Source organism: Notamacropus eugenii, chromosome 2, assembly GCF_028372415.1.
Source record: "Notamacropus eugenii isolate mMacEug1 chromosome 2, mMacEug1.pri_v2, whole genome shotgun sequence".
In the NCBI taxonomy this organism is placed as follows: Eukaryota; Metazoa; Chordata; class Mammalia; order Diprotodontia; family Macropodidae; genus Notamacropus; species Notamacropus eugenii.
In genome coordinates this window covers 328,891,803-328,912,404 of record NC_092873.1, presented here as the reverse complement: position 1 = coordinate 328,912,404, position 20,602 = coordinate 328,891,803, and the positions used below count along the sequence as shown (strand labels likewise).

The 20,602-nt window shown below is 34.9% G+C and overlaps 1 protein-coding gene across 7 annotated transcripts in view; it reads right to left on the bottom strand.

The window, feature by feature from the left end:
* HELZ (helicase with zinc finger) overlaps positions 1-20,602 on the bottom strand; it is a 249,829-nt gene that overhangs the window by 16,605 nt on the left and 212,622 nt on the right. For all 7 annotated transcript variants that reach the window (XM_072645466.1, XM_072645464.1, XM_072645471.1 and 4 more), the window contains 3 exons: positions 17,226-17,793; positions 16,546-16,780; positions 12,287-12,797 (listed from right to left, as the gene is read on the bottom strand). In XM_072645466.1, the coding sequence (XP_072501567.1) occupies positions 12,287-12,797; positions 16,546-16,780; positions 17,226-17,793 (1,314 nt within the window). The remainder of the gene's footprint in view (positions 1-12,286; positions 12,798-16,545; positions 16,781-17,225; positions 17,794-20,602) is intronic.

The following is a 20,602-nucleotide window of genomic DNA, read 5'->3' as shown; positions in this document are numbered from 1 at the left end:
CTGAAATTGAACAGTGATATGGGCTATAGATGGGTAGAGCTAAATGAAGAGACTAGGTGGAAAAATAATCTTTCACCAAAACAACAAAAAGATGTTCAATATTAACTACACTGACAATGTGTTAAGGGTAATTTTAGACTATAATAGCAGTAGCTATGGGTTTTCTTAACAGAATCTAAAAAACAATGTAAAATTACACAGCAATACTAATTGACTAAAAGCTCAATAAACCACTAAAGTCAAAACTTCTTTCACCCTTTCAAAAACTACAGCATAGTTTTGTTCAAAACAACATATTCCTGAAAAGAACATGTGATGGCAATATTATTTTCTGAACTTAAACAGGCACATAAAAATTATTTGGTTTATCCACATGCAGAGGTGCTTAAAATTTATGAAGAACAATGTTTTCAAGAAACGTGAAGATAATGGAAGAAAACAACATTTAAATAAGAGGCTAAAAAAATACAGTGTTAGCTATTATTATCATCATGCATGAAGACATTATATTAGAGGAGAAATATGTCAGGTCCATTGCTATGACATTTTGAGTTACTGCAAACCTATTTGTTCTTATTCTCCTTGAAATATAAGGTAGCTCTGTTTCTAAATACAGACTCTCTTTAGAAAGCATCCCTTAAAAAGAAAAAACATGTCAGTTTTGATAGTTCAAGAGTAGTTCACAGCAGTTCTATCCATAGCTATTTAAAAGTTATCTCTAAAGAATCATAAGTTCCCCAAAATAAAACTAGCTTTTATCAATTTGATGGTAGGAGTTTTAAATTTTATTTTTAAGTTACTTTAAAGAATAAAGCACTGATTATATTTACATTGTATTATATTTCATTTTCTTCTATTCAAATCTCTGACAATCTAGAAATCAAGATCTTGAATAATCTAGAAAAGTGAAGGTTTTTGCTAAGACTGGTTTTCTTATTAGAAAAAAATTGGAAATAATAATTACTTTCCACTACAAATATATTTACATACAACACAATAGTACAAAGGATGAGATTTTACAGGTAAAATTCGTATAATATTCACATTTATTCTGGATTCTAGTCCTGGCTCTACCACTAATTGTGATTTGAGACAAATCTTTTCTTTGTGATACAGTCAAGAAATAAGCTAGAAGAAATAAGAAATTAAAAAAAAAGAAGAACCCGACCATAAAGACTTACTCTGGCAACAGGGAAACTCAAGATAAAACACAGAAGAAAATTACTTTAGATCATCTACAAGCAAAAGCATCAAAGAGAAATGTAGCTCAGACACAAGTCGAACAAGAAAAGTTAAAGCAAGGATTATAGGAGCAAAAAAAATTTAAAAACCATTTGAAAGCAGTGGAGGAAAGAATGGGAAGATAAAAGAGCTACAGAAGACAGATGAAAAGAGAAAAAGACACAAAACCTTAACTGTAGAAAATAACTCACTGAAAATTAGAATTGGACAAACTGAAATTAATAATTCCCTAAGATGTCAAGAAATAATAAAAACAAAAGTCAAAAGATTGAAAATGGAGGAAAATATGAAATATTTTATAGGAAAAACAACTGACTTGTAAAACAGACCACGGAGAGACAATCTGAGAATCATTTGGACTACAGGAAAGTTATGAAAAACAAAAACAAACAAAAATAACACACACATCATAGTTCAAGAAATCATAAAAGGAAACCCATCTAGATACCTAAAAACCAGAGGGAGAAGCAGAAATCAAAAGAATCTACCAGCTACCTCCTGAAAGAAACCACAAAATGAAAATTGAGAATATTACAGTCAAAATCCAGAGCTCCTAGGTCAAGGAAAAAATTCTTCAAATAGGAGAAAGAAAGGATTCAAATCCCAACTGTGGATCATGTAAGTCAGGATCATATAAGATTTAGCTGCCTCACTAAAAAGGAGAGGAGAACTTGCAATAAGATATTCCAGAAGACAAAGGATTTAGGATTACAATAAAACATAATTTACCCAGTAAAACTGGGTATAATCCCATAAAGGAAAAAAATGAACCTTTAATGATATAGAGAACTTCCAAGCATTAAGACAAGAAACATAGGAGTCAAAAGAAGCATAAGGTAAACATGAAAAAGGGACTAAAGGTTAAACTGTTTATATTCTTATATAGGAAAAAGATACACATAGCCCCCCTCAGAACTTTATCATCACCAGGGATCACAGAGGTAGTCTAATTAAACAGAAAACCTCAGTGTGATTCTGTTGTGTTTAGACTATCTTAAAAGAAAAACAGAATGGGCAGGGAAGAGGGAGAAGAGGGGAGAGGAAGAATGGGGGAAATTATCTCATATAAATATGGTGCATTAAAAGAAGTTAATACAAAAATGAGGGGGCAGTTGCAGGGTGGGATGTAGGGAGAGCTGATGGTACTTGAACTTCATATGAATTGGTTAAAAGTGGGAAGAATATATATGCACACACAGTTGGGTATAGTATTACATCTTATCCAAGAGAAAAATAGGAAGGAAAGGGGTTAAGGAAAAAGGGAAAAATAAGAGAGGATAGATAAAGGGAAGCATTATTCAGTGGCAAAACATACTCTTACGAGGAAGGAGGAGATAAAAAGAGAAAGATAAGAGACTAGGACAGAGGGAAATATAGAAAAATCATATCTGTGACTGGGATGAATTTACTGGGATGAATTCAATTATATAATGGAATAGGATAGCAGGGTGTCTTAGAAACCAGAATCCAACAATATGTTGGTTTCAAGAAACATACTTAAAATTGAAAAATACACTCAGAGTATTTATTTTTAAAGGGCTGGAATGGAGTACAATATGCTATTATGCTTGAAGTAAAAAGGGAGGGGTATAAATTATGACCTTGGTAAAAGCAAAAGCAAAATTTAGACTAATTAAAACAGATAAACTGGGAAACTACATTTGCTAAAAAGGTACCAGAGACAATGAATTAATATCAACTCTAAGCATAAATGCACCAAATGGCATATTATCTAAATTCTTGAAGGAAAACTTAAATGAGTTACAAGAAAAAAACAGTAAAAATATAATAGTAAGAGATTTCAATTTACCTCTGTGAGGTCATGATAAATCAATTCAAAAAATAAACAAGAAACCATACTGCAATTAAAAACACACACAAAGAGGGCTTTTGAAGTAAATTAAAAATTAATTGGAAACTAAATAATCTAATCCCAGAAAATGGATGGGTCAAAGAACAAATTCTAGAAACACACAATAATTTCTTTAAAGAAATTGACAACAATTAGACAGCATACAAAAATTTGTGGGATGTAGTCAAAGCAGGAATCAGGGAAAATTTTATCTCTAAACTCTCTTATCAATGAAAGAGAAATATCAATAAATTGGGCACACAATTAAAAAAAAAACCTAGAACACCAACAAATTAAAACCCCCAATAAAAATCAAAATAGAAATCCTGAAAATCAAGAGATTAACAAAAATGAAAATAAAAACCACTGTAAACTGTAAAAAGATAAGCCATTAGCAAATCTGATTAAGAAAAATAGGAAAATAAAATCACCAATATAAAAAAATGGGAGAAAAAAGGCAAATTCAGAATATTTGAGGAAGAAATAAAAGCAATTGTTAGGCCCTGTTCTGTCCAACTATTTGCCAATAAAATTGGTCATTTAAATGAAATGAGTAAATATTTACACATATAAATTGCTCAGATTAATAGAAGAGGAAATAGAACATTTAAATAACCTTATCTTTTCAAACAAAATTAAGGAAGATACAAATGAACTTCCAAAAGAAAAAAAAAGTCAAGGATCAGATAGATTTATAAATTAACTCTATCAAACATTTAAAGAAAAAATACTTCTAATACTAAATAAACTGTTTTGGGGAAAAAATAGGTAAAGGAAGGATCCTACAAAATTCCTTTTACAACATAAATATGACACCTAAACCACAAGGAGTCAAAACAGAGAAAGAAAACTATTGACCAATTTCCTAAATGAATATCGATACAAAAATTTTAAATAAAATATCAGTGAAGAATCTACAACAACATATCACAAAGATCATACACTATGACCAGCTGGGACTTATACTCTGAATGCAGGGCTGGTTCAATATCAGGAAAACCATAAGAACAACTGCCCACATCAATAAGAAAACCAACAAAAACCATATGATTATTTCAATAGATGCAGAAAAAGCTTTTGACAAGATATCACACTCTTGTTAAAAAAAAAATACATTAAAAAGCAGTGTAATAAATAGAGCTTTCCTTAAAATGATTAACAGTATCTACTTAAAACCAAGAACAAGCCACATCTGTAACGGAATAAGCCTTTTGAAGAACATCAAGGATAAAGCAAGAAAGCCTATTGTCACCATTGCTTTTCAATACTATACTAGAAATGTAAACTATAGCAAAAAGACAAAAAAAAAAGACTGAAGGAACTAGCATTTTTACAGATGATATGACAATTAACTAAAAATGAATTTAAACAATTAACAACTTTAACAAGGTTGCAGGATATAAAATAAATCCACATATTATTAGCATTTCTGTATATTACAAATAAAAACATTAAGAAGAGAAAGAGAAATTCCATTTAAATCAAATTTGGACAGTATAATATACTTGGGAGTCTACCTACCAAGACACATATAGGAACTATATACATACAATTATAAAATACTTTACACAACTAAGGCAGAGCTAAATACGTGCAGAAATATTAAGTCCCCACAGGTATGAGTCAATACAATAAAAATTACATTACCTAAGTTAATTTACTTATTCAGTGCTGTACCAATCAAATTACCAAAGAATTACTTGACAGAGCTAGGAAAAAATAATAACCAAATTGATCTGGAAAAACAAAAGGTCAAGAATACCAAATGGAAAAAAAATGGTATCTAGCAATATCAGATCTCAAAATGTAGTAAAAAGATATAATCAACAAAACAATGTGCTACTGGATAGAAATAAAGGTTGATCATTGAAATAGATTAGGCACACAATATACAGAAGCCTATGAGCACAATAATGTAGTGTTCAATAAACCCAAAGATTCCAGATCAAGAACTCATTATTCAATAAAAACTATTGGGAAAACCAGAGGGTAGTTTAGCAGAAACTAGGGATACAGTAACATCTCACACCATATCAAGATAAACAGAACCAATGCAAGAAACTAGAGAGAAAAACTCTTTGGAATAAGAATTAAGGCCTGATACAAGTCTTATTTCTAAGATATATGGGGAAATGAGGCAAATTCACAGGAAAAAGAGCCATTTTCCAATTGATAAGTGCTCAAAGGATAGAAGTAAGCAGTTTTTAAAAAAAGAAAATTAAAACTATCAATAGCTACATGAAAAAATGCTCAAATAACTAACACAAAAATGCAAATTAAAACAACTCTGAGGTACCACTTTGAAGAAAAAAAGGAAATTGCCAAATGCTGGAGGGGGTGTGGGAAAACAGACACATTAATTTAAAGCATTGTTGATAGAACTATGAATTATTCCAACCAGTCTGGAAAGCAATTTGGAACTATGCCCCAAAAGCTGTTAAATTGAGTACACTCTTTGATCTACCCATGACATCACTAGGTCTACAGCTCAAAGATTTCAAAGAAAGAACTCACATGTACAGAAATATTTATAGTTGTTCTTTTTGTGGTGGCAAATTGGAAAGTAAGGTGACAACCCATCAATTGGGAATAGCATAGTATTGTGCAGTAAGAAATAAGGAAGAGAATAATTTCAGAAAAACTTTGGAAGACTTATCCGAAAGGATGCAAAGTAAAATAAGCAGAACCAGGAGAACAATTTATATGCTAGCAATATTGTAATGACAATTACCTTTGAAAGATTTTAGTAAGTCAGTAAACACAGAAAGCCTTCACCAGGATGGTGACTATAAGTGGGGGTCATATATGAAAGATGTCATGAAAGTAGAAACAAGATTTGGCAATGGGTTAGATAGATACGGTGTGTAAGAGTCAGGTAAGGATGAACCTGTAGGAGGAATTTTTGGTAGAGGGGAGGGCTTGAGTGGAAAGATAATGATTTCTGACTTGGTCATTTTAGATTTGAGATGCCTATGGCATGTCCAGTTAGAGATAGCCAATAGGTAGTTACTGACACAGAAGTGGGTCTCAGAAAGGATACAGGACTAGAGCTGGAAATACAGATCAGAATCATTTGTATAGAGGTGATAACAGAACTCACGGGAGTTCACAAAACCAAGTGAGAGAATATATAGAAAGAAAAGGACTCAGTACACAGTTGGGAATGACATGATGTAGACACAACAAAGACTGAAAATGAGCAGTTAGTCAAGCAGGAGAACTGAGAGAACAATGATAGGAAAATATGAAAAGAGGAAAAATGTCCATGAGAAGGTGATCAACAAAGTCAAATGCTTCAGAGAGGTCATGAAGGGTTGGGATTAAGAAAAGACATTTTGGCAATTTAAAAAAAATTGGCAACTTTGGAAAAAGCAGTTTCAGTTGAATAATGAGACCAGAAGGTGGTATACAGAGGATTTAGAAGACAAGTGAGAGAAGAATGAAATCAAAGGATTTGGAAGAAAGTGAGGAGAAAAAAAAAAGAGGCAATGAGTATAGAGAATTTTTAAAAGAAGTTTAGTTGAAAAGGAGCATTGTAGGATAATAGCTAGCAGGTAGAATCAAATGAAGAGTTTTTAAGGAAGGAGGAGGATTACAGACAAGTAAGGATTCAGTAGATAAGGAGAGGCTGAAGGTTAGAAAGTGTAAATAATAACTGAGGCAATCTGTTGGTGAATATGGAAGAAAATAGAACATGGACATATGCATGTAGAGAGGCTAACCTTGACCAGTAGAATGTCACCTCTTCATCAGAGACTGGAATCAGGAGGACAAAATGGAAAGTAGTTTTAAGAGGGCTGCCAGATAAGAAGAAAAAGCAGAGTTCGTGGCAAATAATCTCAGTTTTTTTGGGGAGGTGGAGGTGAGTTTGATGAAGTAATTAGTGATGTATGTGGTATTAAATTAAGAAGGCTGGGGCAACAGGTGTTATGAGAATTTTGAGAAGAGATGAGAAGGTCTGGAACTTCTGCAATGGTCAACCAGACAGAGAATTAGAAAAAGATAGAACAGCCTTGCTGCAGTGAAGGCCCAGGTAAAATCAGAGAACATGAATTTACAGGGGACTCAATTAGGAGAGATGCATAATTTCTTCCAGCTTCATATATCAGCATTTGAATAGGAATGAAAGTGGGAGTAATCTAGGGTTAGATACACTCACTCCATATTACTTTTCTTTTCTCAAGCCTCCCATATCACCTGTCCTCTACCCTTTTCAGTTGAGAATTTGACTAATCCTTCCTGGAAAAAACAAAGCGAATCTACCATAATCTCCTTCCCCCATCCCACAGCACCCTAATGTTACCCTGTCATTCTTTCCTCCATTATTCTAGTCTCAGATGAAGAGGTGGCATTTCTCCTAAAAAAGGCCAAATCCTCTCTATATGTAACCTTTCTTCTATCCACCCTGTCTTCTCCAGCAAATTGCCCCTACAATCATCACTCTTTCTCCAATCTTCAAAATCTCCCTCCTTTCTGCTTCCTAGAATTATGGCCAAGTCTCCTCCATCCACTGAAAAAGAGGTTTTCCTCAAACTTCCTCAAAATATATATTATATATTCTCTCTCTCAGCCAAATTCCTAAAAAAATTTTTTTCTATACTCATTGCCACCATTTCCTCACTCTTAAATCTTTTGCTATCTGTCTTCCCAACCTTACTTAACTGAAACTGTATTCTCCAAAGTCACTTATGTCTCAACAACCAAATTTAATGGTCTTTTCTCAATCTTTACTTTTCGTGGCCTTCCTGCATAATTTGACAAAAATCCCACTATCTCTCTTCACTGGATTTTTCTCCTCTCTAGATTTTCATAACACTGCTGTGATTCTCCTCTTAACTTATCTGACTGTTGCTCAGTTTCCTTTGGTGGATCACCATTTATTATCACATCACTTAACTCTGTATACAACAAGTCTGGGTCCTAAGCCCTCTTATCTTGTCTCTCTACATTTTTACTTGGTGACTTCATCATCTCTCATTAACTCAAATAATCAATTTTACCAATCTGGTTAAAATGGTATTATGCTAATGGGTGACTGTACTACTCAAAGTGATTCCTGCAGTGGCACTGAACATGAGGAAGTGTTTCATGCGGGGCAACTAATATCAGTACTTGTCTCCAGAGCTAAATCTTCTCTCCCCATTCAAAGTACCATAACTTAATCTGGTTGTTTATTCACAAAAATAAAATGCCAGTATGCAGACCAGGTTAAGGATCCTTGCCCTTCATAAAATGTTTGAGGCCAAAGTCATAAAGGTAACTAAAAAATATGTGAGCCTGATCTGTTTTGTTTTGTTAAACTAGTTATTGATTTTAAAACTGATGGAGACCTGGCTTCAGAATATATTCTAAATTAGCTCTTCCAGGAGCCAATGGGTAATTGTTGAGCCATAAAGAGGGATCTACACTGATCAATTTTGCTCCCATCAATTTTTATCTTAGTTGCCAAATGAAAGGTTAAACATAACTAGGTGGATATATTAGACTCGCCCTTGCTGTCAAACTCTTCTTCCATTAAGCCATTTAAATATGTGACAAGGTCCTCTGACTGAAGGTCATACTTAATTTTTTTTCTGACAATATCACTACAGAGAAGTATGTATTTTCCTCTGTCATGCCATCAATCCTTTAGATTTAGACCTTCAATTAAGCAAGAAGTACCTTTTCTTTTTCACTGTCCATAGTTAAGGACATACCTTTTGTTCCATTAAATGTGGCTCTGCAGATGTGGCAACCTTATTTTCATATGATTAAATAGATAGAGTACATTGCCAACATTTATGCAAGTGACTCTGAGATTAGTCTTATGTCCCAGTATGTCAGTTTCCGTCACAGGCTTAGACCACAAGTTCCAAAGTTAAATTAAAAAGAATTCGGCTTGAGGAGCAACTCTGTCTTTCCTCTGTACAAATACTAGTATTCAGAGTAAAGCCAGAATCATACTACATGGAAGTTTTGCTGCCCAGATATAGCCTATGAATAACATTAATACACTCATCATGTAAACAAGCCCATATCAGTGCCAACCATATGGTACTGAACTGTACACAGGTCAGATACAACTGGGTCACTGAACACATTCTTTTTCAATGTTGTGTACCACCAATGGTGGGTTGCAATTAAAAAGAAAAGTGTTCGTAACAGCCATCCACAGTTCATAACAGCCATTCTGACACACTATGGTGCATTCACTCCTAACACTCCAGGCCCTTGGCTTAACATAGCTAAAACTGAGGCATAGACTTTGTCCATCTCATTGACTAAAGGGATGAGTCTCCAATTACAGGACAAGTTCTAATCACATTTCTTATAAATTCAGACAGTGTTATAAATGTGTTATTCCTTCAGGCCAAAATTATATTTATGAGGTGTTAAAAATTATTATAAAAATATATCTCTTGGATCAATATTTCTTTATACCCAGTACTCAATGCCATCTGGTCTGGGATCTGTATTATTAAAATGTCTAAGACCAATTCAGACCTGAGTATAGATGTATAAGTGTCTAAGACTGGGTTTTCTTCGTCAGGTAGGGTGTTATGTTTACATTTCAGTACCAATGGAAATAGAACTGTGGAGAAAGAACCAAATACATCCTGAAAATAATTACATAAATCAGACGTTTGTACCTGGTAATACAGTGAGGCTGTTTTTGTTATTTCATGGAGATCAACAGAGAATGTAAGTCCTACTTGGTACGCAAATCCAGGCAGCTTCTTGCATATTTTTGATTTTTCAGACCTGCTTTTAAAATTCCTCTGGTTACTGATAAGGTTAAAAAATTCCTGGATTCATTTAATAAAACCAGACATTACTATTTGAAAATCTGGTTCATTTAATAAATGTTAAAATTTTCAGTCTATTCCTTCTAAAATCTAATAAACGGAGATTTCTATGAGTATGGATTCATTAATTCAACTGACACCTGTAATGATGCTCTAAGATGTGCCCCTTCAGCTGGAAACATCTGAGAGAAATCAGGACATATATGAGAATTGACAAAATCATCATTAACATTGTTAGATCCTGTTACTTGCTGGGACCTGCTCTATGTTAAATTGGTCAACTATCTGACTCGGAATAACCCAGACCCTAACTGACCTAGACAACCAACAAAAAGGGACTTCATCTAAAATGTTGCCTAGAGGATGTTCAAGGTGTGCAGAAAGGGCATCTGAAATCTCTTCAGCAGAAGAAGTCCTTCAAAAGAATTATTAATTAATTTACAGAATTCTATTAACAGAATTATTAACTAAAATTTCAGTCACAAATTTAAACATTCAGCTATCCCTTGTTGTTTCTTACCTTCTTTAGTAGTTCCAAAGTTTAAATGACACTATAAAATTAAATCAAACCTACATCTATGATATTTTCTATGCAGATATCTTTAAAATCTATATGTTCAGCCTTAGTATTTCCACCATGGGGAGGACAGGAGACACGCAAGGGCTAGAAACAAACACATGGTACCTCAGTGCAGATAGACAGAAGGCAAACATTCAGGGGCTGGACATGCATTTGCCTCTGCTTTAGAAAGATCAGTTTTGATAGCTGAAGGGAGGATGGACTAAAGTGGGGAGAGACTTGAGGAAAACAGATCAAACAAAAGGCTACTGTAATACTCTAGGAATAAGGTGAAGAAGGCCTCTACCAGGATGATGACAATGTCAGAGGAGAGAAGAGGAAGTATATAGGAGATGTTGTAAAGGTAGAAAGGACAGGACTTGGCTAAAGATTAAATATGGGGAATGAGAGTGAAGAGTCGAGCATGACATATAGGGTCCTAGTGAGCTTGGATTAATGGGAGGAGGATACTCCTGGCAGTAAGAGAGAAGTTATGAAGAGGGAATGGTCTTAGGGGTAAAAATAATGAGTTCAATCTGAATATTATTGAGTTTAAGAAGTCTACAAAGCATCCAGTTTAAGATGCCTGATAGGCTGTTGGAAATATGAGAATCAAAATCAGGAGAAGAGATGACTAATAGGTATCAAAGTCTACCAAGAACTCGGTAATTCTGAGGATTCTGAGAAAAGACATTCAGGTTAAGTAACTAAGGAATTGTTGACAACTTTTTGATAACTGGAAAAAGTAGTTTCAGTCAACTGATGAAGTGAAAAGCCAGATTGCAGAGAGTTAAGAAGAGAGTGAAAGGAAAGGAAATGTGAGAACTGTTCATACAAAATATTAAATATAAAATAGTTCAGTAAAGAAGTGACTAGAAGTCATGGTGGATCAGGAAAGGTTTCACGAAAAAGATGGTGCTTGAGCTGTTTCTTCAAGGAAAAGCAGGGGAAAGGAAGAAGTGCACTTTGGATATAGGTGACCACCACTGAAAAGACCCATTTAGCTGGACTGCAGAGGATGGGAGGGAGAGTAATACCCAATGAGGCTGGAAAGATAAGTTGAGGACAGGCTGTGTACAAAACTATTAACTACTTTGCAAATTTTAAATAGCTATAGAAATAAGCATAAAATATCACTATTAAATCGGAGTCTAGTATACATACACACACACATATACATACATACATGCATATTCATACTAAACAGCACAAATATTTTAAGGTAGAAATTCAGTTTATCTCAAAAATTTTCATTTAACTTATCATTAAATATCTGGAAAAGTTGAACACAGAATTAGATCATCAGAGTCCACAACCCATTGATACAAAGTGAAAATAGATGACTCTTAAATAAAGAAATAGTTAGTAAAATGAGCAAAACACCAAGGAACCAACCACTATAAAGAAATTTCAAATTTTAGAAAATTCAAATTTCTTCAGATTTAAGAGCTATGATATGAATTGTAAAAAAAAAAATCAAACAGTAAAAAATGTTTTTCCACACTAGAAAAGGCAAGAACACTCAGAAAAGAACAACCACACATCATCTAATGCCCTTCTATAGAAGCAACAAAAGGCTTTGGGAGGATTCATGTTTCAATATAATGATCACATCACAATTCTGAAGGATCATAAGGAGAGAGGACAGAAAATTAGAGAAGTTTAATAATAACTAGCAAAAGTTACTCAATACCTTCTACGGAAAAAAAAAATCATATGCCTATGGAAAGTGTATTAATCCAACAGTAGCTACCAACCACCACAGTCATGAAATCGTTAAGTAAGTACCTTTCCACAGTCAAATAAACAAGTAAACAATGAGGGGGTAGATAGGAGATAGAACTATACCTCTTCTAAGCTGTGGAGTGAAGAAGCAGATACCACACGAGATGACAGTGGGTGAAATGGCTCCTGACCAACCACATGTTGATTCTGAATTGGTATAAAAGGGTTTTGTTGTGGTCTGTGGGGTAATGGTGGTAGGCCATAGTGAAAACCCTGTCCCATTAAGTGATTCTGATGTAAATTAGCAAAGGTCCAGGATCCATCAGGTGGTAGGTATTTCAAGGGAGGAGGGGTAAGATTTTCAGATGGTATTGGGAATGAGGGATTATATATTTGGGGTGGCAGATGTTGCTGAAATGCTGAATTGTTGGCTATTTCAATGTCTCTGATGCTGTCACTGAAGCTAGAAAAGTGGACACTATGGTTTGAATTGGATGAAGAAGGGTTTGCTGGTGGGCTTCTAGTTTGAACTTGTCTGTATTGCAAAAGTCTCGACTGAGGTGGTGGCATTTCAGTTAGCTCCCGTGTTTCATTTTGATCATGATGAGTCAGTTCTCTGAGTAAGTCTTGAAACCTAATGAAAAGAATAAATTATACCAATGGAGAAAGAAAAACTTTTTTATGCATTAAATATTTTAAGCAGTAAACAGTACATATATGATCTCACATATATGATCTCACATCATGATAATACACATAAGCAAATGAAATCTTAACACTGAATTTAGAATTCAATAAAATTATACATGAACTGGGAGGAAAAATCAACTGCATTTTAAAGAAAAATTTTGGGTAAAACTGATACTAAACCTGAAAAATGACAGGCCTTTCCCCCTAATATTTTTCTTAACTGTCATCTCTTTTCTTTTTTTGAGTCATTACTCCACTAGATACAGGTAGCATTGTACAGAAGACTCTGAGTACTGGGCTTAAGAGTCAGTATAACCCACATTCAAATTCTGCCTCTGACACCATTACTTAAAGGATGCTAGGCAAGTCACTTAATTTTTATATGTCGCAGGTTAGCTCCTTAGTACATATAAGCTAAATCAACAAATCAAGTTGTTAGAAAGAGTTTCACACTAGGCACTCTCTTTTTCTGAAGAAAAAATATGGTCCGTAAGATCCAGGGAGAGAAGAAAAAACTGCCTATCAATCAAGTGACTCTGACACAAATACTATCCAATTCAAAAAGCATTTTTTAGGTCCTATCGTTAAAAGGAGGCAGCTAGGTGGCACAGTGGGGCCTCTACTGGATCTAGAGATATGAAGACTGGATCTAGAGATATGAAGACTCATACTCCTGAGTTAAAATCTGTCCTCAGATACTTACTAACAGTGTGATCCTGGACAAGTTACTTAACTCCATTTGCCTCAGTTTTCTCATCCATAAAATGAGTTGGAGAAGAAAATGGCCAACTATTCTCATATCTTTGCCAAGAAAACCCCAAGAAGGATCATGAAGAGTTGGACACAATTGAAAAATGACTGAAAATGCTAAAGGATTGTAGGAAATAACACCAATGTTATCTATAGTCAAAGTGAGTCATTTTTCTAGCCCAGGACAGCTAAGGAAAACAGAGAAAAGGATCTGTGGACACTGGGGCAGCAGCTAGTCAGAAGTGTAAGGCAGCCACTGCGGTGGCAAAGAGAAACATCTTAACACCAGAACATGTAAAGGAAGCCAAGACAGAGCTCCACAGCAGAAGATGCCTGGCCAGAAAGAGAACCTAGGAGAACTTTGTACAAGCACTGGGAGCAAGAACAGGTACTCTGTCATCCATTACTCAGTTCCAAGCCCAGGGTGGAAAAGAATGATCCAAAGGAGCGAGGCTGAAGATTAGTACTAAACAAAGAGCAAGTTCCAGAAAATCAGCTGTGTGGCTCTAAGCCCAGGAGCAGGGTTGTAGTCTTACTTCCATACATAAGCCTGTAGTAAAATAAGCAGGGCAGGAAATCTCCTAAAAGGGAGTCACCATAGCTCTGAATCTGCAGAACCTCTTAGTGGGTTAGCAGTAACTAACTCTAGCAGCAGTCTCCTAAAATTCAGCTACATACAATCTAACAGAGAGCTCACACCAGAAAAGCAGAGAATAGACTTCTTCCTGGACGATACCACTTTGGAAGCAATGAAACCTTACAGGGCCCCAAACTGAGCTGTGAAAGCAGCAGAAGCTGAGGCTAGACATCAGTCACTACTATCCTGGTCCCTGAAATGAACAGAATCCAACAGTAACAAAGTCTAAAATCAAGAAGACGTTAAAAAATGAGCAAGCAAAAAAGAATTCAACCATGAAAAGCTATTATGGTGATAGAGAAGCTCCAGGTTCAAACGCAGAAGAAAATAACTTGAAAACATCTATAAGCAAAAAAAAATGAAGAACTGACCCAAGTCCAACAAGAATTCACAGAAGAATTAAAGAGCTAACGTGATTTTTAAAACCAAACAAAAGCTATGAAAGAAAGATATGAAAAGAAAATTAACAGCTTGGTAAAAGAACACAAAACCTTACTGAAGAAACATCAAAAATAATAAAACAGTCAAATGACTGCAAAAAAAAAATAAAAGAAAAAACTGACCTGGAAAACAAGCTGAGGAGAGGTAATTCAAGAATAATTGGGACAACCTGAAAACCCATGAATAACAACAAAAAAAGACCCTATATATCATATTTTAAGAAATTATTAAAGAAAACTGCCTAGATATATCAGAATCAAAGATCAAAATAGAAACAAAAATAAAATCCACTATTAATCCCATAAAGAAACTCTAAAGTAAAAACCCAAAGTAATATAATGGCCAAAATCCAAAACTGTCAGGTGAAGTAGTCCTATTTGGCAGAAATGTAGAGTCTGCAAAGGGGAGTACTGTGAAATAAACCTAGAAACATAGGCCAGAGTCAGATACTTTAAAAGTTTTGAATGCTGAGCTGAACAGTTTTATTTTATCCCAGAAGCAACAAGGAATATTGGACATGTAGGCAAAGGAATTATGTGCTAAGACTTATACTCTAAGAGAAATCATTTCGGCCAACGTGTGGAGAATGGATTATAGGAGAAAGAATGAAAGCTGGAAGTCTAATTAAGAAGTTGTTAAAAAAAAATGAGGACCTCTAGTGGTCATATAAGTGGAAAGAAGAGCCAGATGAGGGAGATGTTGTGGAGGTGAATCAAGACTTGGAAACGCATTGGATCCAATCAGGTACAGGAGAAACAGTCTGGCTCTGGAATCAAAGGACCTAGATTCTAAACCCTCATCTGAAATCTAATGTTTGTGAAATCTTTTTTTGGAGGGGGAGTGGGAGGCTATCAGGGTTAAATGACTTTCTCAAGCTCATGACAGCTAGTAAGTTTCTGAGTCCAGATGTGAATTCAAGTCCTCTTAATTCCAGGGCTGGTGCTCTACCCATTGTGCCACCTTGCTGCCACATGTCTGTATAATCTTGAAGTCACTTAATATGATCCTCAGTTTGGTCATCTGTAAAACAGGGAGCTGGACTTGATGGTTTCTTAGCTCCCTTCTAGCTCTAATATGGGTTTAAGTTCTGCCTCTGACTGTGACTTTGGCCAAGTCACCTAAACTCTCAGTGCCCTGGACAACTCTTGGCACAAAGATATGATATCACCTAGTTATGATGAAGAGATGGCACTCCCTATTTTTTAGATAACATTTAAGGTTAAAAGTTAATAAAGTTTAACCACTGATTTCATTTGTTTCTATCTACCCTTTATAGTTCAACAAATGTTTATTGTATCCATGATCAAATGGATTATTATATTTCCCTAGAAGTGAGGGGATGAGGAAATAGAAATACATGTAGTTGTCAGACTACATAATTCATACCTGGAAAATAGTGTTTTGGCTAATTGAAATCACTAGGAGTGTCAACCAAATTAATTCTGAAGGATATATTCTTATATACCCTTATATATCCTCTTATATATCACAGTACAAAATTTCTTCACAAGAATAGTGTTCAGTCATTTTTTCATTCCTAACTCTTCATGACTCCATTTGGGGTTTTCTTGGCAAAGATATCAGAGTGAGTTGTCATTTCCTTCTCCAGTTCCTTTTACAGATGAGGAAACTGAGGCAAACAGCATTAAGTGACTTTCTATGGTCACACAGCTAGTAAGTGTCTAAGGCCAGATTTGAAATCAGGAAGATGAGACTTCCTGACTCTAGGTGGGATGCTCTATGCATTGTGCCACCTAGCTGTCCCTTTACAAGAATACTCCTACTCAAAATAAAAGGACTTGATTTTCAAGCAAATCTGGGTAGAATTTTTGTTTTGGGAGCTACTTTTAAGAATGTTCAATACCTTGAATGTGTTGCTTCTGCTTCATCTTCTACACTACTGGCAAGTTTCCAGTTTGTCCTAATTGGTGGCTGATGTAATCCTGCTGGTTGCTGGGGCAGATGCTGCAGGTGAGGGTGGTGATAGTGTGGATATGAAAGACTGCCTTGACTGAGATAGGCATTATGCTCACTCCACTGCTGCATTCTTGCTTGCTGTTGCCTTAATGTTTCTAAGGCCACATTTCCATGCATACGTTCTGTAAAAAAAAAAAAAAAAAAAAAAAGTAAAAATGTAAACCATACCCATTGTTGGAGGGGGATGTTTTAAAAAGCTTTTACTGCCAACAATCACGATTTCCCCATAAAGATCCAGCAAGAGCGACTATTAATTTTGGAAAGAATTCAAGAAATCCCTAGACTTCTCAACAAGTAAGAAAGTTTTAGTGAATGAAATCACTCATCTAAAATTTTTAACTGGCACAAATTGTACATACTCTAATGTTCCAGACAAAGTAAAACTAATTATTAACACAATTCTGATTATTACGTTAAGTTAATTCTTAGCAGGATTACTCCAAGAACTGAATAAATCCTGCCCTTGAAGTAATATCTATAGTATATGTGCTATTAGGTAAATAACCTTTTTTCACTTTCAGTAGTGAAATTTAAGAGATATTGGAAGAAAATGAAAATAAAACTTACCTAAAGCTTCCCCTAGTGGTAATCCTGAAGGATTTTCTTCAATGAAATTATTCAAGTGAGAGGGGGGAATCATTGGGTTGGGTTGTGCAATGGATCTCAGAGGGTTAACTTCTTGCAGCATAGGAGGAGGGTGCTGTTCAGATATCACTGCATCTGCAGCAGGAGAATGTGGTCGATGAGAGACTACGTTATTGAAGAAGGAATGGTTGGGGCCTGCTTGATATGTAGGAGAAAGTTGAGAGGGCTGCTGCTGAGTTTGTTGATTCAAGTGGTTATGCGGCTGGACTGCTTGGTTTGGTTGAGGTGGCATTTGAGTTGGTTGCTCAGGGTAATGATTCTGCTGCTGACTTAAATTTGGGGGCTGTTGAACTGGAAATGGTTGTTTTGGTAGCTGGGATAAGTGCTGATAGTGGCGATGAGTGACGGCATACTGTGCATGGGGAGCAGTAAGATGAAGATTTAGGTGTCTTGGGTTGAGATTATCTTTGCGATGAAACTTGGAATTAGGATAAGTAACACCAGGGCGAGCTTCTGGACTTCGGTTCTGTGGATTCGAATCTAAATCATTCTAGAAAGAATGAAAAGAAATGTCTTAATTACAGAAGTAACAATACTTTGAGATCTTGAGGACAAACCATTCACTTTAAGACAATTAGATATAGTGATGACTTTCAAAATAATATTAGAGTAAGATCCTAGAGAAAAAAGGCATAGTGAGTTCTAGCACAAAATATGAGATGTTCCTGTTCTTCTATTATATATTTTATATACTATATTATATATACTATATATAATTATAATATATAATAATATATACCATTATATACTATATATTGTATAGTATATGTGTTAATAATTAACATGATAGCAAGGCTTATCAGAAGATTCAATTCTTTTAATACTCAAAATCTAAATTCTCTCATTTGAAATATCTTGATACCAAAAATGAGTTTTGTTGTCAATTTCTAGTGTTACATATTAGAGTTATTCATTCTGGTACTCTTAAACTAATAGGATTATTTTTATACATTCACTTAGAAAGTTAAACCTACTAATGAAAAGCAAAGAGCATTTTAAAGAAGATATTACCATTACATAAAACAGCACTTGCTAGGATTGGCCAAATACTTTTAATGTAATTCAAGAAAGTATGCATTCCTTTACTAGCTTAGTTTTATCAACTGTAGAAACTGGATAGAAGTTATATTAAGTAAAGAGAATACTACTGTCAAGAAATACAGTTTACTATCACATATTTTTATTTTCACTTTTAATTCACAACATAACTCACTATAAAAAATTCTACACACTGAAAAAACATGACAGGCCACTTTGTCAGCCCTCAAAGTCTTAAAAACATGAATTCCATAACCAAAAGAGACATACAAGAGAAAGATAAAATACGTCATTTCAATTACACAAACAAAATCAATGTTACTGGCCTAAGAAGAAAAGCTTCTGACTGGGAAAGAATATTTACATCAAGTATCTCAGATAGAATTCTGTTACCTAGAGGCAGCTAGATGGTACAGTGGATAGAGCATCAGCCTTGGAGTCAGAAGGACCTGAATTCAAATCTGTGCTAAGACACTTGACACTTACTAGCTACGTGACCCTGAGCAAGTCACTTAACCCCATCTGCCTCACAAAAAAAAAAAAATCCTACAATCTAAAATTTTATACACATACACAAATAAACACCAATAGACCAAGAGACATTCCCCAATGATGGTCAAAGACTAGAAGCAAATAGTTTTCAAAAGAATTGCAAACTATTGATAAACATATATGAAAGATTGCTCAACATCACTAATAAGAGAAATTAAAATCAAAACAAAACTTTACTTTTAACACAGAAAATTAGTAAAAATGACAAAAGACGAGAATGATCAATGTCTGAAGAGTTGTAGAAAAAGTCAACAAATATTTACGGGCATACTATGTGCTAAGTGCTATGCTGAATACTGGAGACACAAAGAAAGGCAAAAGACAGTCTTTGCTCTCAAGGATAATAGCATAGCTCTCAGCATAATAGTAGGAAAGTCCCAATTTAATGAGGCACACTAATGTAGTATGAGTAGAGTTGTGGAACTGGTTTAACCATTCTGGAAAGCAATAAAATGTTCACATCCTTTAAGTTAGATCCCACCACTGGGCATACAAGCAAAGGAGGGCAAAGCCACAAAGAAAAGTCCCATATAATACATCAAAATATTTATAGCAGCACTTTTTGTAGCAGCAAAAAAATGGGAGAGAAAAGTAGATTTCCCCACTGACTGGGAATAACTAAAGAAGTCATGATACATTAATGTTATGGAATATTACCGTGTTATTAAAAACATGAATACAGAAAAGCCCAGGAGGATATAGGAAGTGGCACAAAGTGGAAGAAAGCAAAAACAGGAAAATATACAGAACTATAGTAATGTCAACAGAAAAACAACAAAACCCCTAACTTAACCACTATATAATTACAATGATCAGGTTTGTCCACAAAGAAGGGAAAAGATTCTACTTCCTCCTTTCTTATAAGAGGTGGGAGATTATAGGTGTGGAAGATTACACGCATATACTGCCAGACTTGGTTCACGGTTAATGTTACTTATTTTTTTCCTTTTTAAAAAAATTTATTGTTAGAAAGGATAGGTCTCTAGAAGAGATATTTGGAAATGAAGGTGATTTAAAAGCAGAAGATGTTAATAAAATTGAAAATGAAAATACAGGTTCTGCAAAATACAGCACATGCTCTGGAAAGGGTTATGAAAAAAAAGAGGATCCAGAGAAAAGCTTAGTATTGGCATCCTGAAATTCACATCTTCTCATTTCTCAGCCAAGTGCAGTCATTTTGGACTTCTCTGGCTTCTCCACCATGCCCCCATGCCTGGCACTCACTCCCTCCCACTCTACCCACTGCAACTTTTCAGCTTTCTTTGGTGTGTTGTCCTCCTCCATCACCTGTAAGATCCTTGAAGGTAGAGACTTTCTTTTTCATATTTTTATCTGCAGTGCTTAGCATACTGTCAGGAACATAGTAGATTCTCTAATAAATGTTTATTGAATATAGACATGCAAAGGATATGAACAAGAAGTTTTGAGAAAATATAGTCATATGAAAATATTCTAAATCACTATGGATTAGAGAAATGTAAATTAAAATGACTCTGTGGTAATACCTCATACCTATTAGATTGGTTAACATGACAGAAAAGGAAAATGACAAATGTTGGAGAGGATATGGAAAAATTGGGACGCTAATGCACTGCTGGTGGAGTTGTGAACTGATCCAACCATTCTAGAAAATAATTTGGAACTAGGCCCAAAAGGCTCTAAAATTGTGTGTAAGCTTTGACCCAGCAATACCACTATACTAGGTCTGT